Source organism: Cydia splendana, chromosome 3, assembly GCF_910591565.1.
Source record: "Cydia splendana chromosome 3, ilCydSple1.2, whole genome shotgun sequence".
Classification (NCBI taxonomy): Eukaryota; Metazoa; Arthropoda; class Insecta; order Lepidoptera; family Tortricidae; genus Cydia; species Cydia splendana.
The window spans coordinates 20,063,230-20,086,683 of NC_085962.1; the positions used below are offsets into that span (position 1 = coordinate 20,063,230).

A 23,454-nucleotide genomic window follows, 5' to 3' on the forward strand; every position below is an offset into this window, starting at 1 on the left:
CGCTGTTGGCTTCGGCCCCACGTACGCCTCCCAAAGGTCCGGGACCCCATGGTCCCGAGATATGGAAAAGACATACAAATAATAATAATAAATATTCTTTATTGTGCACCATACAGTTAAAAATACACAGAAAATTAAATGTACATTAAAAGCTAGGTAACAACAGGCGGTCTTATCGCTAAGAAGCGATCTCTTCCAGACAACCTTATAAGTTATGTCAAAGTAATGATACTAGAAATGACATTAATACTGACAGTGAATTGATTAGAATGATGGAATCAGAAATGACAGAAAGAATGATGGACGATAATGAAGTTATTAAACATTTTTAATATTTTTGAAGTAATGTCAGAATAATGACATTATACTGATAGTGAGTGGAGCGCATATGAGTCATAAATCTGCCTATCAACGACGCGTCAGACTTTTCAGCGCCCGTCATGAATGCTTTCCGCTCGCGGGTGGAAAATATCTTTTTACACAAGTTCCGAAAAAAATGTAGGCACAATTTATTGAAAACGTAGGGCAATTTGGCAATATGGAGCAGTAGGTATATTTCGATTGCAGTCTAGTTAGGAATCTAGTTAGGTTGTTATAATCCCAAAGAATGTCTACATTTAATTTAACCATTATGTTTAAAGTTTTATAAGCAAAGAAAGTGAATAAGGCTAGGATTTAATAAATTTATCTCAAAACGTTTATTCAAGGAAATTTGGACTTCAGTAACTTAAATGGCGGCCTCTTACTACATGGAGGCGATTGGATGCGAATAGGCTGGCTCAACTGGACTCGGCTGGAAAGAGCTGAATGTAGTCGCTTAGGATCGTGACAAATGGAGTCCCGTATGATTACATGAGGGATTAGTAAGGGAGGAATAATAAGGGATTACAACATCATCATCATAAACTGAAATGAATAATGAATAAATGTGCCTACAGCCTGTAGCAGGTGTTTCGTGAACGAGGTGTTCAAAATACCCTGAGCCAACTTTATTGTTAAGACTTAAGACCGTAGATTTCTAAACTGTGAACCAGAACAACAAAAAACATATTTGCTAGGAAAATTAAACGCTGTCGTATTCAAGGGCAGACATTTTCTATGATTGGCATTTCCTTTTCATAATTAAGACGTTTCTTTAAACCTCCTACAAGTTTTTAAATACGATTAATAGTCGTAGCAAAAAATATGGTGTAGGTACTAAACAGCCGTGCTGAACTCGTGCACTAATTTTAAAACAGTTTTATGATGTAAACTAATAATAAAAGTGATCAAACCCTCCAGAGGCCGAGATCGGCCTCAAACCGGCGTCTTCACCTTTCGTGGCTAACGCTATTATCTCCATGCTATCCAGTTGATTAGCAAAACGCGTGCCAATTTCAGCCATGAATACATATTTATTTCAGTTTAATGATCCCCAAGATTTATAAATACCGGGTGTGTTGGGATACGACCAAAAAATTAAACTGTAGGCTGTACACCTCAAACTGACCAACATTTGTTCAGCGACTTTAGACTTCGTATTTTTCATGAAAATTAAATATTATTTTCAATTTAGGTACTGTCATCAGTGTGATTGACGTTGCTTGTCACGCTTTAAACATAACAAAATTCACAATACATTCCGTCTTAGCATAAACTTTAAAGTGTGCTAAAAATCAAAATACCTACCTACAAGTTATTTTTAAAGTCGTTGAACAAATGTTGGTCAGTTTGAGTTCTACAGCCTACAGTTTTAATTTTTTGCTCGTAGTACAGGACACACCCGGTATAATACTCGTAATATAGTAGTGTGATTATCTACTTAGATATTAAATAGGTACCTATTACTAAATCGCTACTAATCTTATTTCGTTGAAAGAAGTGTTACAAATGGTTAGTTATCAATCTGTTTACTTTCAGTAGGAAATATAATTGGCTACGAACAAGATTAACATATTATCAATATTATCCTATCCAATTTTATTTACCAACCATTTTCCTGAAAAAGGCTGCACTAATTTTACGGACTAGTATGAACATATGTTTTTTTAAGCGTTCCTTGTGAGGTTCCAGTATTTCCTGCAGGATTTCTCAACATTCCCGTTTTATTTCGGGGTTCTGTCTTTAGCACCGTAATCTGGAGATTATGACGATGAAGCGCATTTCAATCAAATACGCTCCAGTTTTTTCTGGGCCCAAGTCGACGGTCTCCTGTACATACATTTTTATTGTCCCAAATTGGGGTTTCGTTCCAACCAGAATGAGGAGCTCTTTAAACTTACCATTTTTTATCAAAATCGGACAAAAAAATAAAATGGCCCATATAATAAAAATATGACTGAAAATAAAAAAATTACATTTTCCAATTTGACTCTCTTTATTAAAACACCCTCCACAAATTCATCAAATATTACATACACTCCGGCAATCCATATGATTACACAACAATTGTTTATTTTTAAATCATCATGGTTCTTGTTACTTTCTGTATTTACACATTTAATTACACCATCCTTATATATAAGAACAATATTTACATTCTCAACATTTTACCACTTCAGTCAATTTAATATTTTTACAGATTTACTAATCAGATCTCCACCAAGCTTAGATCTCATGCCTCCCCTGGATCTCCTAGACTAGTAAATTTATGCCCATCTATTCTAGCAAAGACTAGAGAATAATTACAGAAACTGCAAATATTCTTATCTTAATCTGAGAATAGTCAAATTACCCATTTATGTTCAATATAAAACTGTCATTAATTTAGTGAGGTGAAAATTATTCATGACATTCATGTACTGTGTGATCTGATAAGTACATTGCTGGTCCAACAAGTAAATATTGACGCTTTGTACTTATCAACGTTATTTACCAACGCAGAAACGTACCTACACTGTGGATATGGACCACCGCTTCTACATACAGGCATAGTCCCTATTTTCCTCTATTTTTATACAATTTATTGGTAAATTAACCATCGTTTGACTTTTTCTGATTTTTTTATTATTAAAGGGGCGAAAAACAATTTCCATACAAACTTTCGTCTCAAGTTGGTGAAACATGCGCTAGACTGGTAAATTCCGCCAAAGGTCATCCAGGAGAGTGAGGAACACGAGATCGCAGCTAAAGGAGGGAAATCGCCCACAATCGACCCCAATCGACTTCCGCAAATTGGTACATTTTTGATAATTAACTGATTACTGACAAAACTTTACCCAATTTGTCTCTACACAGTGTTTTAATAATTAGCTGGAGGAAATTGTCTTCGTTGGCCATAGTTTTGTAATTGTAAATTGATGTAAATAATTTTTTATTGTTACAATTTTAATTCATATGAAATCTAGATTTTTAATTCAGGTTTTTACCAAAAAAAAGCATGTGTAACAAAGTGTTTCCAACGTCAACTGTCACTTTACTCCAGCCCTTAAAAGTACGCATAATAATTATTTCAATTGTGTAAAATAAATATACTTAATATACTACGGAAAACGAATATATCTATAGTACAGGTTTTGTGCCTTTGCTTACAAATTCAAGATGATCTGACTAGATTTGTCGGTGACTAGAATAAAACAATTAAATTGCAGTACACTACCGGTATTGAATATTTTACAAAATATGACCAAGTTTTCCTAACGCTTTGCTCTTGCTGCTAACATCGCATTTTTAGTATCAAGGAGCGATTTTAATATTGCGTCTCTAACTCGATGCTTATAACTCTATTTTGGCACTTTTTTACCAAATGGATAGGTAATACAGGTACTTAACAAAAAATCACATTAAAACACAACATCCATAATCTTTAATTTCTCTTATACAATACAAATGGTATACTTCACAAACGTATACATTGTTTTGCGATTGGAATGTTTATTTACAGTCATTATCACATAAAATTGTATTATTCTAACGTTAGCTACTTACCCTATTTACATGTCTAAATCTGTAATATCATACATCCTTGTACATGTACATGCAACAGTACTTGCCATCTTACGATAAATAAATCTAAAATTCGTTTTATAAGTTTATTATTGCAATACAATTTAATGGACACGAACTTTTGGCACTTGATATTGTTTTCACTTCGAGTTTCGTCACAAGTCACAAATCGTTTGATTCTAATTTTCACTTCTAATATTGGAAGAGTGTCATATCACGTGGAATGTTAGTAGGAATGTGGGTTAGTGTGCAGCGCGGCTAGGTCGCGGGCGGCGCCGGGGCAACGCTACGGCCATTAGAAAAGATGATTGTTCGTTTTGGCTAGCGGGCCGAGGTGGTCGGAGAGCAGGTAGTTCGGCGGCGCCACGCTGAGCAGCGGGAAGCCCGAGGGCTGGCGCAGCAGCCCGCAGCCGCCGGACCACTTGCCGCCGCCCGCCGCCACGCCGCCCCCGCCCCCTCCGATACCGTTCAGCTCTTCGCATAATTTGTTTGCTGTAATACAGAAACATACATTATAACAATAGGGTATTATACTGTATTTAAAATAAATTATTTTACACCATGCATGAAATAAAGCACCAGATAATTATTAAAAAACACAGATAGGAGTTATTTTTAAACACAAGTTCTATTTAATAAATCGGATAGAAATATAAAAAGTAGGTGAGTTGACCGTGACGTTACGATGTAATGTTTCATATATTCCATATTAGATTAAATCGTTTTGACAGTTCTTTAAAAGTAACTGATTTGACTAGTAGGAAAATACCCTATTGTGTAAGTGTCAATGCATGTCAAAGGTGGACGCAAGTAGTGGCAAGTATGTGACGATCTGTGGCAATGCAAGACACAATAAAATTAGCGTTTATATAATAAATAGGGAATCTTACTCGTATGCTCGCGAATATTTTATGTTAACTTTCTGATTTGCTAAGAATAATTTATGGGAATAATTTATGGGCGCATTTGAATAAGTACTGCTCTAATTTTAATCCCAGAAAGGAGTCGCAAGTACCTGTACATATTCAGTTACTTACTACATATGTAACAAAACAATAAAAATTTTTGAACTTTTAAATATTCATAATCATAATTTCAAATGCAATGGTACTCGCATCAGCATAACTTAGCCAAATCGCAACATCACAAACTCATACAAAATCTGTTCGAATATGAAATCAGACTGCAGCCGTCGGGCGAACATGAAATAATCGCGGTAACCCAATTAAGCACTAATCACCTAATCCTTGCGCGCGGCTCCGTTGTTTATTCAGGCCTGAGTGACAATCGCGCGCACAATTAGCGCAAATGAGCCGAAGTGAAAATCTGGCGCGGGCGGTGGGTGGCCCTAATGTGATTAATGTGGCCGCAAGTCCGCCATTACCGCGCGGCACCAGCCCATAAAGCCTGATACGATGGCCACGCAAAAACCATGCACTCGGCCGCAGTCGCTAAACAAAACTATTAATATTTATGTACGTTAGTGGCAGAGAATTATATTTAGCAATTTATATGCCTTGAAAATCCTAGGGATGATCCCACCACCGCCAAATTTTGGACACAATGGTATATAGAAGTACCTAAGTATTTAATCATCATAGCTAAATGTTCTTGATTCTTGAATTGTTACCAAATATGTAGTATCATTGGCAAAAAGGTATTTGTTAGTAGTTGCGACCGCGTGTATTAAAAGAGTTCTAAAAAGGATAAACATAGGTAAACAATCTGCCCTAAAAGTAAGATTTATGCGTTCCATTCACAACGTATGTACCTACCTACTTATTAAACAACGAAACAAGAACTACCTAACACTTTTATTACTTTTTCATATCTCATGCTCTGAAAGTGGATCGTTGTTGTTCTAAAAGGTGCGCAGAAAGTGATACGTTTATGCTCTAGCGCAGAAAAGTGGTGTACTCCTCTGCGTCCCCGTCCCACGAACAACTGGGTGGAAACAAAATGGAAAAATAGTGTCTTTATTTCCTCGCCTGGAACAATTGGTAATTGTTTAATTTTACTAATCTCACGTTGATCCTTTTTTTATATAAAAAATGATGTAAGTAAATTGTTAAAAACAAATTATTCTTGATTTCTTTCGTTGAATTCTATTTACTCGATTTCATAAGGCGAGAACCAAAAGGAATACACCAAAAAAACTTATTTAAACCTTACACTTGCGTAAATGAGCAAAGGCAGAATCTTATACAGCCACAGTTAAACGTTTGTACGATATTAAATTGGTTTTTAAAGTTATTTAGCAAAAAAAATATGAGATAAAAAATTCTTATATTATTAATTAAATTGTTATTTAATACTTAAAATACTTTTATTATGTTATTACGTGGTGCGGCGCACCAAGGTCGCGGTGCGGTCCGGTAGTCTATTGCGGCTTTTAGAACGAAAAAGTATAAAATTAAAAAGTAAGAGGCAATCCCGATTTTCATACTATAATGAACAAATAATTTAAAAATTACTGCAGTTTGTTAAAAAATGTGTGTTTTCGTAAATATTGCAATCTAATTGATTTTCGCTAGGGGTTATTAATCTTCACACATGTAAAGTCTCCGATAGCAAGTAAGTCCTAAGGAAAAAAATCAAGGCCGTAGGTCTATTAGGTACTTCAATTACTGATTTTGCGAAATTGCGTTGTCTTGTTTGGTTTCCTCGCATTCGATATGAAAAGTAGAGTGTTTAACTCGGGTGAAAGGCACCATTTCCGTCTCGGACTATTGGCGCTCTCACTGCGTTCGAGCGCCAAACTACCTCGACAGGAATGGGTACCTTTCAACCCTTGGTTAACAATCTACTATACTTGGTCAAGCAGATCTTGTCAGTAGAAAAAGGCGGCAAATTTGAAAAATGTAGGCGCGAAGGGATATCGTCCCATAGAAAATTTTAATTACGCGCCTTTTTTTACTGATAAGATTTGCTTGACCAGCTATATTTATAGTAGTTACCTATATTTTTAGAATGCGTGCTCCCGTGATTTTTTTTATTTCCTATTTCTTTTTTTAGTCAGTTATAATAGATTCAGTAATAAAATTATAATATAGGTAGGTGAATTCAATAGGTACCTACGCAGAAATTTCTCTAGTAAAATATTCTGAAGTCGAGTAAAGCACGGTCATGGGCATTTTCACAATTGACCCAGATTTCTTTGTCACAACAAAAACAGGTTAATAATTCTATTTATAAGCCGCTTATTAGAATTAAACATGACGCGTGTATTTGTCGAAAGCAGCCTTGTTATGGCCGCCCACGCAGCCTGCGACTCCCCAAAATAGCACACTTCGTGATCGCGACGGGAATGTAAGAATGACTCAGTATGCTATAATTTCGATCAATGCAACATTTGAGAGATTTCAGTTGTTGGTACAGAAATACATGGGGCCGCTGGCCAATATTGTTATTACAACAGCATGTTTATAACGTTTTATCCTTAGAATGTTGCGGGTTTCGTAATACACCACACCTACATACATTATTCAGATAGTATCAAATAACTCTTCATGTATTTTAGTTATGATAAAAGGCAAAGACATATTTAATAGGTGCAGAACTGTTGTAATACATAAATCATAATCCTATTTAAAACAAATATATTAAGGTGGATGGTGTCTTCAAGAAATCCATGCAACTTAATCACTGTGTACTTAGGTATACATACTTTAATTATTAATTTAATATTTATACTAACACACAAAAACCTTCAAAATATTCAAAACCTAAAGTCCAACTTGAAATAGTTGTAAAGGGTCACACGAACCCGCCACTAAAAAAAAATAGGTTGCACTCCGGGAGTGCGGGCAGAAGTGAAAACTCAATGACATTGTAACAGTTTTTCGATCAGGTCACGTGTCCGTCTTACGTCTTACGAATCTTACGGTCACGTGACTCGTCTCGAGTGAGACAAAAAGTGCACAGCGCCGCTAAAGAAGTTTTCACTTAAAAAATCTAACATGCAATCGAAGTTAAGCTCTCACTATAAAACGACATGCTTAAATTACATGAAACTTGACATGAACATTATGTAACATATATCTATGTCTAATACAGCGAAAGAATTTAATTTCAGAACCATTTCGTAAGTTGTCACATAGATAATCAATATGAAAGTCGCTAGGGAAGGGACCTCATACTATTGTAACTGTGACAAACAGGCCTATTCGGATTTCGAGATAATCACAAGATCTTGAGACGATTTGGAGATCAACTAGATCTACATTAGATATCGACTAGATGTGACTTGGATATCTAAGTCATAACTTGTCGAAATCGTTCAAGAGGACCTCCAGAATCGCGGAAACGTCAAATTTGACATATCTATCTTTAAATTATCCGTATCGTAACTTGTTGAAGTCTAGTAGAAATCTAATTAATTTTCCGAATCGAGCCGAAGGTACGACTGGTACTGAAAATAAATTCCTGGGTTAATAGAAGTAAAATAGAGCAAGTAGAAGTTTTGCTTGTAAAGCTTCTACCTATTCGCTCTAACTCAAAATCGAATCGAATGGTCATAGTCATAGTCATACTCATACTCATTTAATTATAATATTTTAAATATTACATGTCAAGTTATTAGGCAATATGTATTCAGTTTTTATATAACATGTTCACGTCAAATTTCATGTTATTTCAGAATATCGTTTAAAATGCGAGCGTGATTTCGATTGTATGGCTGCGGCTACGTTTGTGTGACTTTTATCATATTTCCGTACAATATATCGCCACATCGTAAATTTCAAAGCTTTCACATTAATTCTAAATTCTAGAATTGTTGAATAGTTAATGTTCAAAATACTTTAGGTTTAATAAAAGTTTTAAAGTGTAAGTCGTATTTTAACCAAATTATTTTTCGTGGCATTTTATGTTAAAAGAAAACTATTAATTGGACATCGTGTTTTCTTCAACAACAACATTTATAATGATTTCACAATAACAATTGAAAAAAAGCGGCCAAGTGCGAGTCGGGCTCGCTCATGAAGGGTTCCGTAGCAGCAAGTAACATAATAAAATTGCGGTTTACGACTTATGACGTATTAAAAAAAACTACTTACTAGATGTCGTTCAAACCATTTTTCGGTGGAAGTTAGCATGGTAATGTACATCATATATTTGTTTTAGTTTTATCATCCTCTTATTTTAGAAGTTACAGGGGGAGAGACACACATTTTACCACTTTAGAAGTGTCTCTCGCGCAAACTATTCAGTTTAGAAAAAAATGATATTAGAAACCTCAATATCATTTTTGAAGACCTATCCTAGATACCCCACACGTATGGGTTTGATGAAAAAAAAAATTATAAGTTTCAGTTCTAAGTATGGGGAACCCCCAAAATTTTTTTTTTTTTTTCTATTTTTGTGTGAAAATCTTAATGCGGTTCACAGAATACATCTACTTACCAAGTTTCAACAGTATAGTTCTTATAGTTGCGGAAAAAGTGGCTGTGACATACGGGCGGACAGACAGACAGACAGACAGACAGACAGACAGACAGACAGACAGACAGACATGACGAATCAATAAGGGTTCCGTTTTTTGCCATTTGGCTACGGAACCCTAAAAATATGATTTTAGAAGTCTACGAGTGTGTAATTACTTTGGTTTCTTTGCGTTGTATGTTCCACTGTAGTATCAACACTATTGAGCCGATTTTAATACACACAGATATCAATAGATTTGTTTTCATAGACCGGATGACGTATTAAGTTACCTTTTATTAGACTAATAATGTATTCCAATTTAAAATGGAGCTATAGTAATATTCATAATAAAAAAAATCGATCCAACGAAGTTCCAAAGTTCCAAAATCAACTTTGTATGAAAACCCAACTCACCCCAAATACGAGGGACTACGGGGTGAGGTGGGGAAATGGAACTAACCAACATAAAATAAAAACTAAAATACAAACGTCCGGAACAGTTATTATATACAATGCTATCGAGGTTGAATGTCAGTTTTGCGCCTACTCACCCCATTTTATGGTACTAATTGTTTTTCCTATTACATTATTCGTAGGTAATAAATGCTCAATTTAAACTACGTGCATGGCGCGAAGAAGATAACTCGACATATAAAATTGAAGAAATTTGAACTTAAAATAAAATGATATGAGGTTCAATTTTCTTCAATTTTATATCTCGAGTTATCAACTTCTTCCCGCCGTGTTACCGAATTATTGTTCACTTGTTTTTCTAGTGATCTGGTTACGAATGGAACATGGGAGGTTGAAATGCGCACGGATATATTTTCAAATGTTGACAGATTGGTACAAATTCCGCGTCTGCTCTTAAAAAAACAAGTTATAATTAAGTGTGTAACCACTTTACACACAGAAGAAAGAGAATAATTAATCACTAGTATTTTAGTGAAAACTATATACATGGAGGGTGGAGGGCAAACCTTATTCCTAGATTCTAGCGCCTAATACTAAGAATAAAAAGTTTGAGTTAGACCAAGAAAAGTCTGCAACGATTTTGATAGCACACGCATTGCAAGCTTTATTTTAAACGTCAAACTTCTATGAAATTATGACGTATAAATAACACTTGCACTGCGTCTGTTATCAAAATCGTTGCAGACTTGTCTTGGTCTAACTCTATGTATCCTGTAGGCAGCAGCTTAGTTTAGCAGTTGTTCTAAATATCAAGTTATAATTTTTACCGGGCCTATCGCGTTTTATTTTATTACCTTTATTCCCAACGTTGCGATGCAGATTGCACTGGTATTGTTCGTGGATAACTTCCCAGCCAAATGTCAAAACTGACATTTATGTAACTATCCAACGAAAAGTCTATGAAAAAGTTGAGAGTAGACATCACAAATTAAAACCACCCACCACACGTACCTATATTAAAAATTCGCGATATATTTTCAAAAATTAACAAGTAAAAAATGCTGATCTCATAACGCGACGTAAGACGTTGTTTACAAACAGCTAATGAACGAAATTGTTCAGGAAATTTCAGGAACGAAATTTGGCTGGAGTAGGGTGAAGAGGTGATGAGAGACGAGGACGGCGGCGGAGATTAGCGGCGTTTTTGTATTATCCCTGCAAGCCGCAATGGCTCCCTCTCATGTTTATAACTATGTATGTCGCGTGAAAAAGTGAATGAATATGTCAGCCGGGTTTTAAGACTTTTAATATTTTATATGCGTCCAACTCTCTGAAACCTACACGAGAAACCTTTGTTATAATTCAGATTCAATAAGGAACGAGTGTCTCGGGCTAGGCATATCGTATAAATCAAATGGAAGAATGGAACTTCACTTACATGTACGGTCCTTTAATTTTGTAATTAAAATGGCTAATTTGAACTTACGTTGACATAACATTTTCTACTTGTCATACCGCCTAGAATAAATATATGTGGTAAAAGTTGGTATAGTTAGCTCACAGTATTTATAATTAGGGCCATGCTCACAACAATTTATTGTTGGCAAGTCTCTCCGCGCGAGTGGTGTTACGAAAAGCTCTTCGATATTAAAAAATACACATTTTTCATCGTGCCATCGCACCAACGCCAAGATTATCTTGTAAAAATAAATGTTAGGTCACCATGACGTACGCAATATGGCTACATACCTAAACACATTAAACTATCACCACATTCTGTACTTGGAACGTTCCAGTTCCAGAGCTGCTGATGTTAATACCTAGATTGCCTAGGCACCCTGCCTAAACGACTGCTAAACGACCAAAATCCGATTAATAGATATGAAAGGTACATCAGTAGTCAGCATCAATACAAGCGAATGAGAATACTCGTCAAAAGTATATATCATTCTCAAATATGTACTTACATAGAAACCAAATGTCTCTATAAATAGACCAATAAGACTGTGGTCGATACTTTTGAATATTAACTGTAGGGATATGAGTAAGCTCTATTTGTAAAGCTCTCTATTTGTATATTGTGGCATATAATAATATATTTGGCGCGATTTTGTGTAGGTACGATAGTTCGATGCTGGCTGTACTCTATTATGAATGCGAAAGTAAATAGACATTTACCTAATAGACCGGGACAGCCATGTAGACAGGTAGAAACCTACCTGTCACTTTTTACACTAAGGTTACTGAAATTATTTTTATTAAATTTAGCATGTAGAAAGCTTAGCCTTCGAGATAGATGCTAATGCGATACTTTATTTTTGAAATACATTAAAATGAGAGAAAACGGCGGAGAGGAGGGGATGATACAGGAACCGGCCGAATCCTACGTGGCACAGGTAGTCAACAAATAAATTCAATTTTTGAAGTGAAAACTTCTTTAGCGGCGCTGAGCACTTTTTGAGGTGGGGAAAAAATGATAAACTCGAGACAGCGTAACGCGTAACGCGCTGACGTCATGTGTGACGGACAATGTTATTCACCAAAGAACTTTAGTCATAACGTATCATAATCAGGTCAATTATTTAAAACTGGACTTTTACATTAAGCAATAAAACTCAATGTTCTAATCTTGTACGGGCTGAAATACGAGGATCTCACAGTTACATAACTTCATATCACTCCAATATAATTCAATAAAGCTACATATCTTGATGAAATCGCTAATAAAAGTGAACTCTAGTACTGGTGAATGAAACTCAAAATATCATGACCAAATATATTTATTGTAGATGCGAGGTCTGCAAGGTAACTTTACAATTTCTATTCGAATTTTAAACAATTAACGCTACAAATTTAAGCTCACTGGCGAGCAATTTCGGAACTAAAGTTTTTCAATAGAAAGGAGGATGGGTCAATACATAGTGCTGCAGACATTTTGGACTAGTCATTGAGTTTTCACTTCTGTCGGCACTCCCGGAGTGCAACCCGTTGTTTTTTTTTGCGATGTTACTGCCGCGAACTGAAGTCTTTTCAACCGAAGTTCTAGAATATTAATTGGGTCAAAAACATTCTGTGTTCGCGTCTTTCCTGTAGACATACACAAGAGTTAAGGGCTATAAAAGTTAATTTTCTTATTTAACCCTTATCCACGTGAAAAGGTCCTCCTTTTATTCAGAGGACTGTGATAAAATCATTACTTACATGCCCACAAGCTGTTAACTATTGCCCACAGAAGAGAAAAATGTACAGTTCGCGCGAACACGCTAGTTTTCTCTTATTGTTAAATAAGAAAATTAACCTTTATAGCCCTTAACTCTTGTGTATGTCTACAGGAAAGACGCGAACACAGAATGTTTTTGACCCAATTCCTTTGTTCATGCTAAGATGGTGGCAAACAAACTTACAACCCGACCATGGGGATGTTTGTATGAAGAAAGGCCCGTCCACTATCTATCCTTTTAAAGGTTACGGTTATCATAATCTTAAACAGCCTCACAAAATTATACAAAACACAGTAAGCACAAATCATTTCTATGGCATATCCCTCTGCGAGAGCTAGGAAGTTCCCAGCACAGGCTATAGGTACAGTATGTAACTGAACGAAAAGCAATTACTCAAACCCGTTAATGTTTAGGTCATACTAAGCAACTTTTACTATATGACCAACCCCGAAATCGCGAAAAAAAATTGACTCTCCCATAGGAAATTTCAACATCAGACCAGCAAACTGTATGAAACATCCAATTATTTTTCCGCGTTTTCGGGGTTGGTCCCATAGTAAAAGTTGCTCAGTATGACCTAAACACTAACGGGTTTGAGTAATTGCTTTTCGTTCAGTTACACACTGTAGACTAACGTAGTCTACAAGACGCTAAGTAAGTAATATTTATTAATTATTATTATGAAGTAATTTGTTTGACACGTACAAAAATATTTACCTGCTGACGTGATAGGCTTGAGGTCGGGCGGGGAGAGGTGCGGCAGGGCATGGTGTGCAGGCTGCGGCGCGGGCGCCGGCGGCGGGTGCGGCGACACGGCCGGCGACGCCGGCTTGTCTCGCTTCCCCTCCGCCTTCACTGGAGCCTCGCCTGCTTTTTGCTGTGCTAACCGCTCCTGCTTACGGAACTTCGCTCGCCGGTTCTGGAACCACACCTGAAAACGAAAGTGGCACTGTTATTCTTCAGAAGACAATTGAATGAGCTTTGCATCGTTTGTGTAACATGAATGTCAACGATTTACAAGGCAAGAATAAATACGAGATGTTTGACCTCGGTCACCTTTTATATTTTCACGTTTTTTGTTTCGTGTGTGTGGGCCAGGCGTCTGTCTTGACGATAGGTTAATTTAGTTTAAAAAAATTACTTTTCTAAGAGCTAACAAAACCTTTAACCATCTTGAATTATATCGATACACCACGGCTACTAAAATTGTTAGTATCATTTATGATAATAATACCTATATAGGGGGAAGCGGGGCAGCTTAGTACACCTTTTTTTGAAATTAATTTTAGGCCGCAAAATGAACTCACAATACTTACATTATTTTTGTACTTAATAGATGACAAATTTACTAAGGTACACAAAGTATATCTTTTTTTGTTAAATTTATGGCCAGTAAAAGAGATATATGGATTTTAACAAAAAAAGGGATTTGTTCAATTGTGCCCCACTTGCAGGGCACTTTGATATATTACATGGGACACTTTGATACATCATTTTGGGGTACTTTGGTACGTGAATCAAAGTGCCCCGCAAGTGTTTCAAACTGCCCCGCAGAGCACACGTTACAGATCAACTCAGTTAGCTGACCACTAGTATACTTTTTAAACATTATAAAACGTCTATTAAGTGCGGTGCTATTAGAACATACTACAGTTATTAAGCAGGTGTACTAAAACAACAAAAAAAAGCTTTTAATGATATCAGTGTCATTTTTTGATAAAAAGCTACTTGAGTTGTTTTAACTTTTCTTTGTCAATTTTCTTTCTTCTTGTACGTTCGCCTTGTATTCACTAAAAAAATAGTTGTAATTTTTTTCTTAACATAAAAACTGGCAGGGGCACTTAGATACACTAGAGGGGCACTTTGATATGTTCAAAGCTGCCCCAAACTTTATTGTACCAAAGTACCCCAATGGTCAAATAAATTAAAAATATATTTTTTTAATATACTATTAAGTATTTCTTTAAAATAATAAGTTAACTTTATTACTGAATAAACGTACTTAGCGCTCATTATAATGTTCATCCTGTAAAGTCTAAAATTTCGCACCACAACTCGATAAAAAAATCATAATTTATTTACTACGCAACCGCGGAAAAACGTTTTCACGCACCAAGCCACAACGGCTGGCAGGAGAGATGTGCCGTAGCTGGTACCTCACTCACACATACAAAGCCACGTTTTAGCATTGTAGAAGGTCAACATAAGTTTTTAGTTAAGGAATTAGTGTGGGTGTTCAAAACTGCCCCTTGTGCCTATCTACCCCGCTTCCCCCTATAGATAGACATAAATCCACAGCGGCAACACCCTTCCCATACTTAAGTACTTCCTTAAAACAAAAACACAACTCTACATTAAGAATTACAGTTTCAAATCAAATTACTAGAAAGGAATGTTAGATTTATTAAGGGTTAATGTAAATAGAGCTTTTAATTTAATTATACCTAGAAAAAAAAACATAATTAAATAACTAACCTACAAAACTTAAAAACTAAATCTAAAAATAAATAAAACTAAACTTAAAATAAATAATTACAAAATATCCCCCTGCGGAATGGTGCCGTAGATTATAGTTATGTATATAAAGTTTTTAATAATAAATTAAATGTCAATAAATAAAAATAATAATAATATGTACAATTTAAAATTATAATTCGGTACCTATGTGATACTGATATATCATAGTAGCATGTCATTCCTTATAATATGATATCAAACCTAGTGCTCCACGTACACATGTGTTAATTTAGCCTGCAGTGAATCTAAAGCCGCACGTATCGATTAGTAATTGATTGTTCTCAAACACGTTGATTACCTGACTGAACGTCGATGACGTAAAAGAAACATAAACAAAACGGGAAACAAAAAAGTAATAAAAACGTCCGGAACGTACGTGGGTTCGGATAAACAAACAAACTCGACCCGACTAATGGGAACGCATCCCATGCATCGCGCGCCAAATTTTAATGCAAACCGTTTTATATTCGTTCGAATTCGAGCCAATCCGAATTGATCATAATTCGATTTGGTGCCAGAGATAATTGCAACTGCCACGGGCGCTGATTGGGCCGTGATAAAAACTGGGCGCCGAGAGAGCACAATCATACGCGCCCTATTTGTTCATCTCCTCGCTGATGATGTTTGCTCGCCTTTATACTCATTTCTTCAGTTAACGTCGGTCTAAAATATGGGAAAATACAGAGCTCTTCATTCCTATTTAAGCAGTACTGACTCAATAAAACTCGTTGATTTAGCAGAATGCCTTAAATTTTCTCCAGCTTCCAGTTTAGGTATCCAATTCCACCCAAATTCGTTAAACTGCTTTGATCAACAAACATATACATCTCCAGACATTTATAATATTAATTCATTAAGAATGCTTTCTTTGACTTCATTGACACTCCCTTTAAGAAAATATCCTTTTCCTATTGTTACCTACAAATTGTGTCAATAATGAAAATTGTTTCGCATAGTTTCGCACATTACCTAACTGGTCGTTAAAGATCAAAAGGAATGAAATATTACCAGATACTTCATAGTACCACCCACTTGCCTGACGTAGGTACATTACCCTTGGCAGTGATCGCGACAACGTTAATGACCTACTCGGAATACATTCTAGAAACCACTTACACACTTAGGTATACAAGGTACCTATAGGTATGTACATAGATAATGAAGGTTTGTAAAAATTACAGCTAACACTCAAGGTTGTTACAGATTTGTAATGGTAAACAAACAGGTCTGATGATAGATAAAATACCTTCGTCAGTTTTTTTATCTGGTTTGGTACATAGGCCGGTCTCCTAAAATACTTCGAGTTAAACCCAGAAATTTCTATAAATAATAATGACTGTCTCATATAAATCTTTAATCAGTATTTTTTTGCGGTTTTGGGGGTCGGTCGGAGTATAGTTAGCTATATGGCTAGAACGTGCCCTTGCGAAACATAGAGGTGAAGCATTAACATTGAATCATACTTAATGGAATTATAAGAGTTATTGGTCCAGTTTAGGTTCCGTGCCAGTGCCACGTCAGTCTGACAGACAGGTGCACCATGTGGAGACGCGCTAGATCAAGTTCTGTCACTTTAAAGGAGAAGAAGGAGCTAACGAATGTTTGTGTCGCCGATGTTCTTTAGCTTTTCTGTCGACCCAGCAGCACCGCTGAAGGGCACTGCACTACGCCGCCCGCGCTACTCTAGATTATAGGTACTTATACTTATGACTGCAATTTGTCGCTAGTCCAATGGAATATGTCTCTTCAGATATTAGTGTCATAAACGAAATGATTTATAAGCATTGTGTAATAATTATAATGAGACTAATTTAGTACTTAAGGATTAGACTCATTCCTATACTTGAACAGTATATCGTCGTTGGTGAATACAATTATAGAAAGCCACAACACTGCAGTGTAAGTAAATACCGCTGAAAAATATTTGCAGAACATTTGTTCAGCAAATGAACTCGAAGATGGTCGAGGTTGATTATATCGTCGAATCCGTCTAAGAGAAAATCAGTGCTACGAAGTGGAAAGGTCCCACGTACGTGCCAGGGTTAACAAGCGAGTCGCCGCGCGGCTAACGAACATACCGCGCCTGATTGGCTCCGATCCTGCATGCCGGCCAATCGCTCCGGGTGCCCCGACATTATTTCCGAATCGGAAAAAATCAAAGCTCTCGCTACCCATGTGGCATCCGCAAACAAACAAATAATACAGGAGCTACCGCCAATACAAATGAGTACCGATACGATGGCAGTCGGAATGCCAAGGAGTCAAGCCGAGCGCGGCCCGGGGCAAATACACGTCCGCCGATGTGTTTGTTTACCGAGATGTTTATCGAATACGATGCGTGCTCCTTGAATAAATATTTATTGCGTAAATTTCATTTATGTTTTCCCTAATTCCATCCACATAAAAAAAATATGTACGCGTTCATTTCATTTGCTAAAAATGTTCACCAATACTGTAACTACCAACCTATTATTGATTAACGATTTATTTTAGTGGAGTAGTAAAATACGTAAATGAATGGCGACCAATAAATACGAGTAAATATACAAGCAAATGTCAATAATAAATAACGGGCGGGCAATTAAGCGCGGGTCGGAACAATCGAGCGAAGCATCGAAATGCACTTTGCAAATGAACCGAGCGGCGCGGCGTGGTGCGGGGCGACGAGTAATGTAATTAAACGCGAGATGCACACGCCTGCAGATGCCGTCTCACTGCACATTAACTGATAAGGCCCATCAAATTATGATTAAAGTGTTATGATGGACTCTTATTGCCTCATTCACTAGAGCCCATCAACGTGGTATTCAAGTGGCTATATTTGATAGAGATAAAGCCGAGTCGAGTGCCCAATTCAACACTTGAAACATTAAAGTACTTTTTTTTAGATATTATATTTCAAGCTTATTTCTAACTGCGAAAATCAATGCGATCAGTTATATTGAGTTACCTACATATTTGTCGTCGTCCAGTCGGGAAGGTGGGACGACGACATAAGACAGGTCGCAGGAACAACTTGGGGTAGAGTGGCCATAGAAAGGCCAGAATGGAGAAGATTGGAGGCAGTGCCGGATTAACCAATAAGCAAAACAAGCACGTGCTTAGGGCACCACGTTCAGGGGGGGGCACCAAAATGCCAGGTTGAAAAAGGTGAACAAATTTTAAAATTAGGGACAGACATATCGTTTTTACCACACGATTTTTTTTAGCTATCCAAAAGCTAATTTGCAAAACTAATGGCGCGTAATTATTTGGGAAACAATCGGTAATTCACAACGCTTACTAACCACCCGTCTCGATTTGACCTTACGCGGAGGCCCTGAATGTCATGGAAAAAAATCTTGCTTTCGGCCTTGCGGCCAGCCGAGTTTTTCGACATAGGTTACCGATTTTATAGCGAATTTTGCTCTCTTGCACGCCAGATTTGTCGGCCAAGCCGAGTTGCTCCTTAGCCGCGATTCTGAGACCTAACTGTCAAAGTATAAGGGGCCCCGTGAAAGCCGAAAACTTAAAGCATCCTATCAAGTAGCGCTTTCGAGTGAAGCCAAAGAGCGAGCAATAGAAGAGTCGTGATTACATGCATAGATTCGATTTCAAGCCACTCTTTTGCAGTGTGGCGTAAGGTCTTATGCGAGGTCTTCTGCCTTATGGCAAAGTTGATCAACTGCTTTAGGTAATTACACTTGGGCGTGGATCCAAATCTAAGCTTTCCTCTTTCGCAGCTGGGCCTTCTGCCTTGCTCACACTTCACATTCACTTGGTCAATTCCAAGCTCTGCTTTCTTGCATATTTTCTGTATGAAAACAACCAAGCCCTATGCGAAGCTAGGCCGATAGAAAACTGTCCCATCCCTCCTCTGTATGAAATCCTGGATTCGCGCCTGGTTGGAACTAAAAGTAAAAATGTACAACTGTCTATCAAATTGCGTTTTTTATATCGAAAAAATTTCGCGCTCGCTTCGCTCGCGTTTACAATAACATTATAAGATATGATAAAGGTGACATTCGGGTGGCGACTGCAGTAGCATTACTCTGTTGTAAGGTTACTGCTGCAGCACTGTAAATTTTCATGATAAAATGATGTGACTGATTTCCATACTAAAAGTAAAAATGTTCAACTGTCTATCAAATTGCGTTTATATATCGAAAAATTTTCGCGCACGCTTCGCTCGCGTTTTCAATAACTTTCTAAGATATGATAAAGGTGACATTCGGGTGGCGACTGCAGCAGCATTACTCTGTTGCAACGTTACTGCTGCAGCACTGTCAATTTTCGTGATAAAATGATGTGACTGATTTCCATTCTCAGCTGCAATGCGGCAATGAACGTCACTCAACTTACCAAAAAATTCAATGTAATCTCAATGACCCTACGGAGAGGGGGCACCATGGTCTAGTAATGCTTAGGGCATCAAAATATCTTTATCCGGCACTGATTGGAGGATGCCTTTGCCACCTGGCAAACGGACACACAGAAATGGAAAAAAATGTCTGAATTTTATGAATGAAAGAATGAATCCTTTGTAAAATTTAAGTTACCTAATATGTTATAACCGGATAAATTATGCCCGAATTAACCCAAAACAATTAATCAAATTAAGGTCAGAAGTGCAATTTTACAATAAGTGTTATGGACAGCTCGTGACCATTACCTACAGTTGTCTTAATAACGTAATTATTCACCGAAAAACAGTAGAATATTTTCGCAAAAACAAATGAAAGATCTACGCTCGTACCGTTTATCTAGCAACCACCTCTCACAAACCCGCAAGGGGTAGTTTAATACAGTTCCCTCGGCAAACAGACGAGCGACAATGGCTGAGTATTAAAATAAACACGGTCCTGCGCCATGTGGCGCTGTCGTGGCGAGCAAACACCAAACAACAGCTAATATATTCAGCAGCTCGGCTTTGCTCCGCCAGGACCGCGGCCAGGCCACTCGCAAACTTATACTGACAACTTCGTCTTTGATTTTCTAATAAATGTTCTAAAACTAAAACATCCAGTGCGCTCGCGACGTCCCCGCCTTATTTATCTTTCAGCAAACTACCCCACAAATTCCTACATACGCCGAATAATAAAATTGGAAAATCATTTCTCGCAGATCATTTGTCATTGAATTAGGCGAGCAGGGGAGCGTCATGTTGTTCGGCATACTATTTGGCTCGTGGATGTAAAAAATGCTTCGAGTGTGCCAAACGCAGCGGAAATAATTAGGGAAGACATTACTTGAAGCGTCATGGTCGCATTTACATGATCAGCCATTATGCTAGTTGCTTGTCATATTTCATCTAGGAATATACATAATACAGTAGATAATTTATTTAGAGGGTAAATAAACGTTTCTTATCCATCGGCAAGAATATACAGTGTGTGTCTGACCATGGGCCTTTAATTCCAGGGCTTGATTTTACTCGCTAAACTGAGCTACTTTTACTATGGGACCAACCCTAAAATCGGGGAAAATTTTTTGGCTTTTCCATAGAAAACGTCGACATCTGATCAGCCAATATGTATGAAAAAGTAAAATAAAATTTCGGGATTTCGGGGTTGGTGTCATAATAAAAGTACCTCAGTTTAGCGAGTAGAATCGAGCCCTGGATTTAAAGCCTCATGGTCAGTAACAGCCTGTATAGCGACTACAAAGTGTTGGCAGTCGAAAAAATACTTGACTAGATGAGAAATGGGCCGGAACATCAAAGGAAAGTGTTAGCCAAAGCTTGGAAAGCAAACATTAGGCCACCCGGTAAAATTGCCTGCTCGAGAGTTTCGGATATCGGTAAAAATCTGCTGTGAAAATTGGACAACTTGATAATCGTTAAAAGCTCGCTATAATACAATTTATTAGAATCAACGGATTCTAGATAACAATTATTTAAGACTGATAACTCCGTACCGGGAGTACGGTTAGTATTCCAATGATAATCAGCAGGCGTATTATGGATGGTTTTATCCACGTGATAAAATAACTCTCACTTTTTAACACCGCGGGATAAAAAGTGACGGACACCGTTTTATCACGCTGTTACGTAGACAAGAACGACCATCATATCCGTACAGGTGTGAACTTGAATTAAATTTGTCAAGTTTATAAACGACATTAATTTACTGAAAATCCCGACTATCCGTCACGCCAGGGTGCTCTAATTAGATAACACTAGAATTTTCCACCATACGCCGCGTAACAGGTTGGCGATGTTTGCGATGCCAACTAGTGCTATGTGCAGAGGCTCGTCTTGACACGTTGGGGGCGCTCGGAGGCCGGGAGGCCGCGCGGAATGATCTAATTGTATTCATTAGCCCGGCCCGGGCTCGCAAATATTGACTGAAGCCCCGGGCCCGGCCTCTGTGCCGCAGAAAATATTATATCAAACAAATGCGAATGGTAAAACGTGTCAATTCGCACTCCTGAAATATTATTTTCTAAAATGTTATAGTAGGTTTAACATAGAACATAGTCATTGCCAGCGACCCGCTAGGCGGGTTCTCTATTCGTTAACACTTTTCACAACAAAGCAGAAAACAAGTGATATCGGCTACGCTCGTAGCACGTAGCTCGCGCTGGCAGTGGAATTTTAACACATACAATAAAATATTGATGTATTTTCAACGAGTAGCGAAAAATTAAATCGACGAAAGTTTTAAATCGACTCGAGCTGCGAATACGAACCTATTCGCACATGTATCGTACAATATTTTACAGGCCCTTTAAATTTTCGAATTGAAACATGTTATATACATATAACTTTATATAACATGTTTCATTTTAATATTTTTAATTACTTAAGATCAGTCGCCATTTATAAAAGCAAGCAGTTGCCTAACAAGTAGGTAGTCCATGAGCAGATTTATATTTTTGTGCAGACTTATAAAACAAAGATCACAGAGACAACGCGTCAATCAGATTATACCTAAATTGTTCAAAATATAAACGTTTCAATTTCCCAGAAATTTCCGTCAAACTTACGGTAACCGAATTATCCGATGTTCATGGACACCTATCCAAAAGTAAATCAATCGCGCAGCGGTCGAGCGCTCAAACACGAACACACCCCCCTGTTTATACTTAGCGGATGAAAAGGCAACACCGAACGCCCCGGAATAATATTAGCTACCCTCGATAATCCATCCAATTCCACCACCTTAACGTCACATTGTTAAACGAACCCTATTTACGCAACGCTACAGCTCATTTTAGCTTGTACCATCGGTTAAACTTAAGTCGTTCCGAAGTCGCTTGGCTTTTTTTACTAACTGGTAACATGTGTTAACATTTGCTGATAATCCAGGATTAACACATCATAATAAAGAGATGAATGCGCGTTTATTCAGGCCGTATGGCGGCTATTCGACGGCGTTTAGCGACAGGTGCGTTGGCGCAACTCATCTACTTTAATTGAGTTTTGTTTATTAATAAACAAGGATCATCTGGTTAGTTATTTATTAACAAATATGTATTATACTTTGGAGTAGTTATGAATATTATTTCCTCGTTATACCTACTTAGTGTTCGCAGTATTCCATATTTAATTTATGCTTTAAAAGTAAACGTTCAATTGTTTCACATCCTCTATCTGGCTTAATAACGCAAAACGTAAGTAAGTATACAATACATACATATAAGTACCTACTCAAGTTCACGTAGTTTGAGATGTTGGTATCATTCAATAAATATATTATTTAAATATCCACTCGGTAGTAGATGTTGCTACGAGTAATTTGAATTCATAAACAATACGAAAATATGGTAGGTTAAGATTTTTATATTCTTCCTTTTTTATAAAAAATAGGTTTTTACCGATGTTGTGCATAATTGTTATCCATCGTATTTTCTCGAAAACGTTTGTATTTGTCATGCTTGTTCAATAAATGTCAGTACTTTTTGTACCGAGACTGACTGAAATAGCAAGACACGCTCGTAAGCTTCCATGAAAATTCAATGGAAAATAATTATG

The 23,454-nt window shown here is 37.1% G+C and overlaps 1 protein-coding gene across 1 annotated transcript in view; it reads right to left on the reverse strand.

Moving 5' to 3' along the window:
• Positions 1-3,623: 3,623 nt before the first annotated feature.
• LOC134789388 (paired mesoderm homeobox protein 2B-like) overlaps positions 3,624-23,454 on the reverse strand; it is a 60,666-nt gene continuing 40,835 nt past the window's right edge. The window contains exons 3-4 of the mRNA XM_063760020.1: positions 13,701-13,914; positions 3,624-4,416 (exon numbers count right to left, since the gene is read on the reverse strand). Coding sequence (XP_063616090.1) covers positions 4,220-4,416; positions 13,701-13,914 — 411 coding nt within the window. The 3' untranslated portion in view covers positions 3,624-4,219. The remainder of the gene's footprint in view (positions 4,417-13,700; positions 13,915-23,454) is intronic.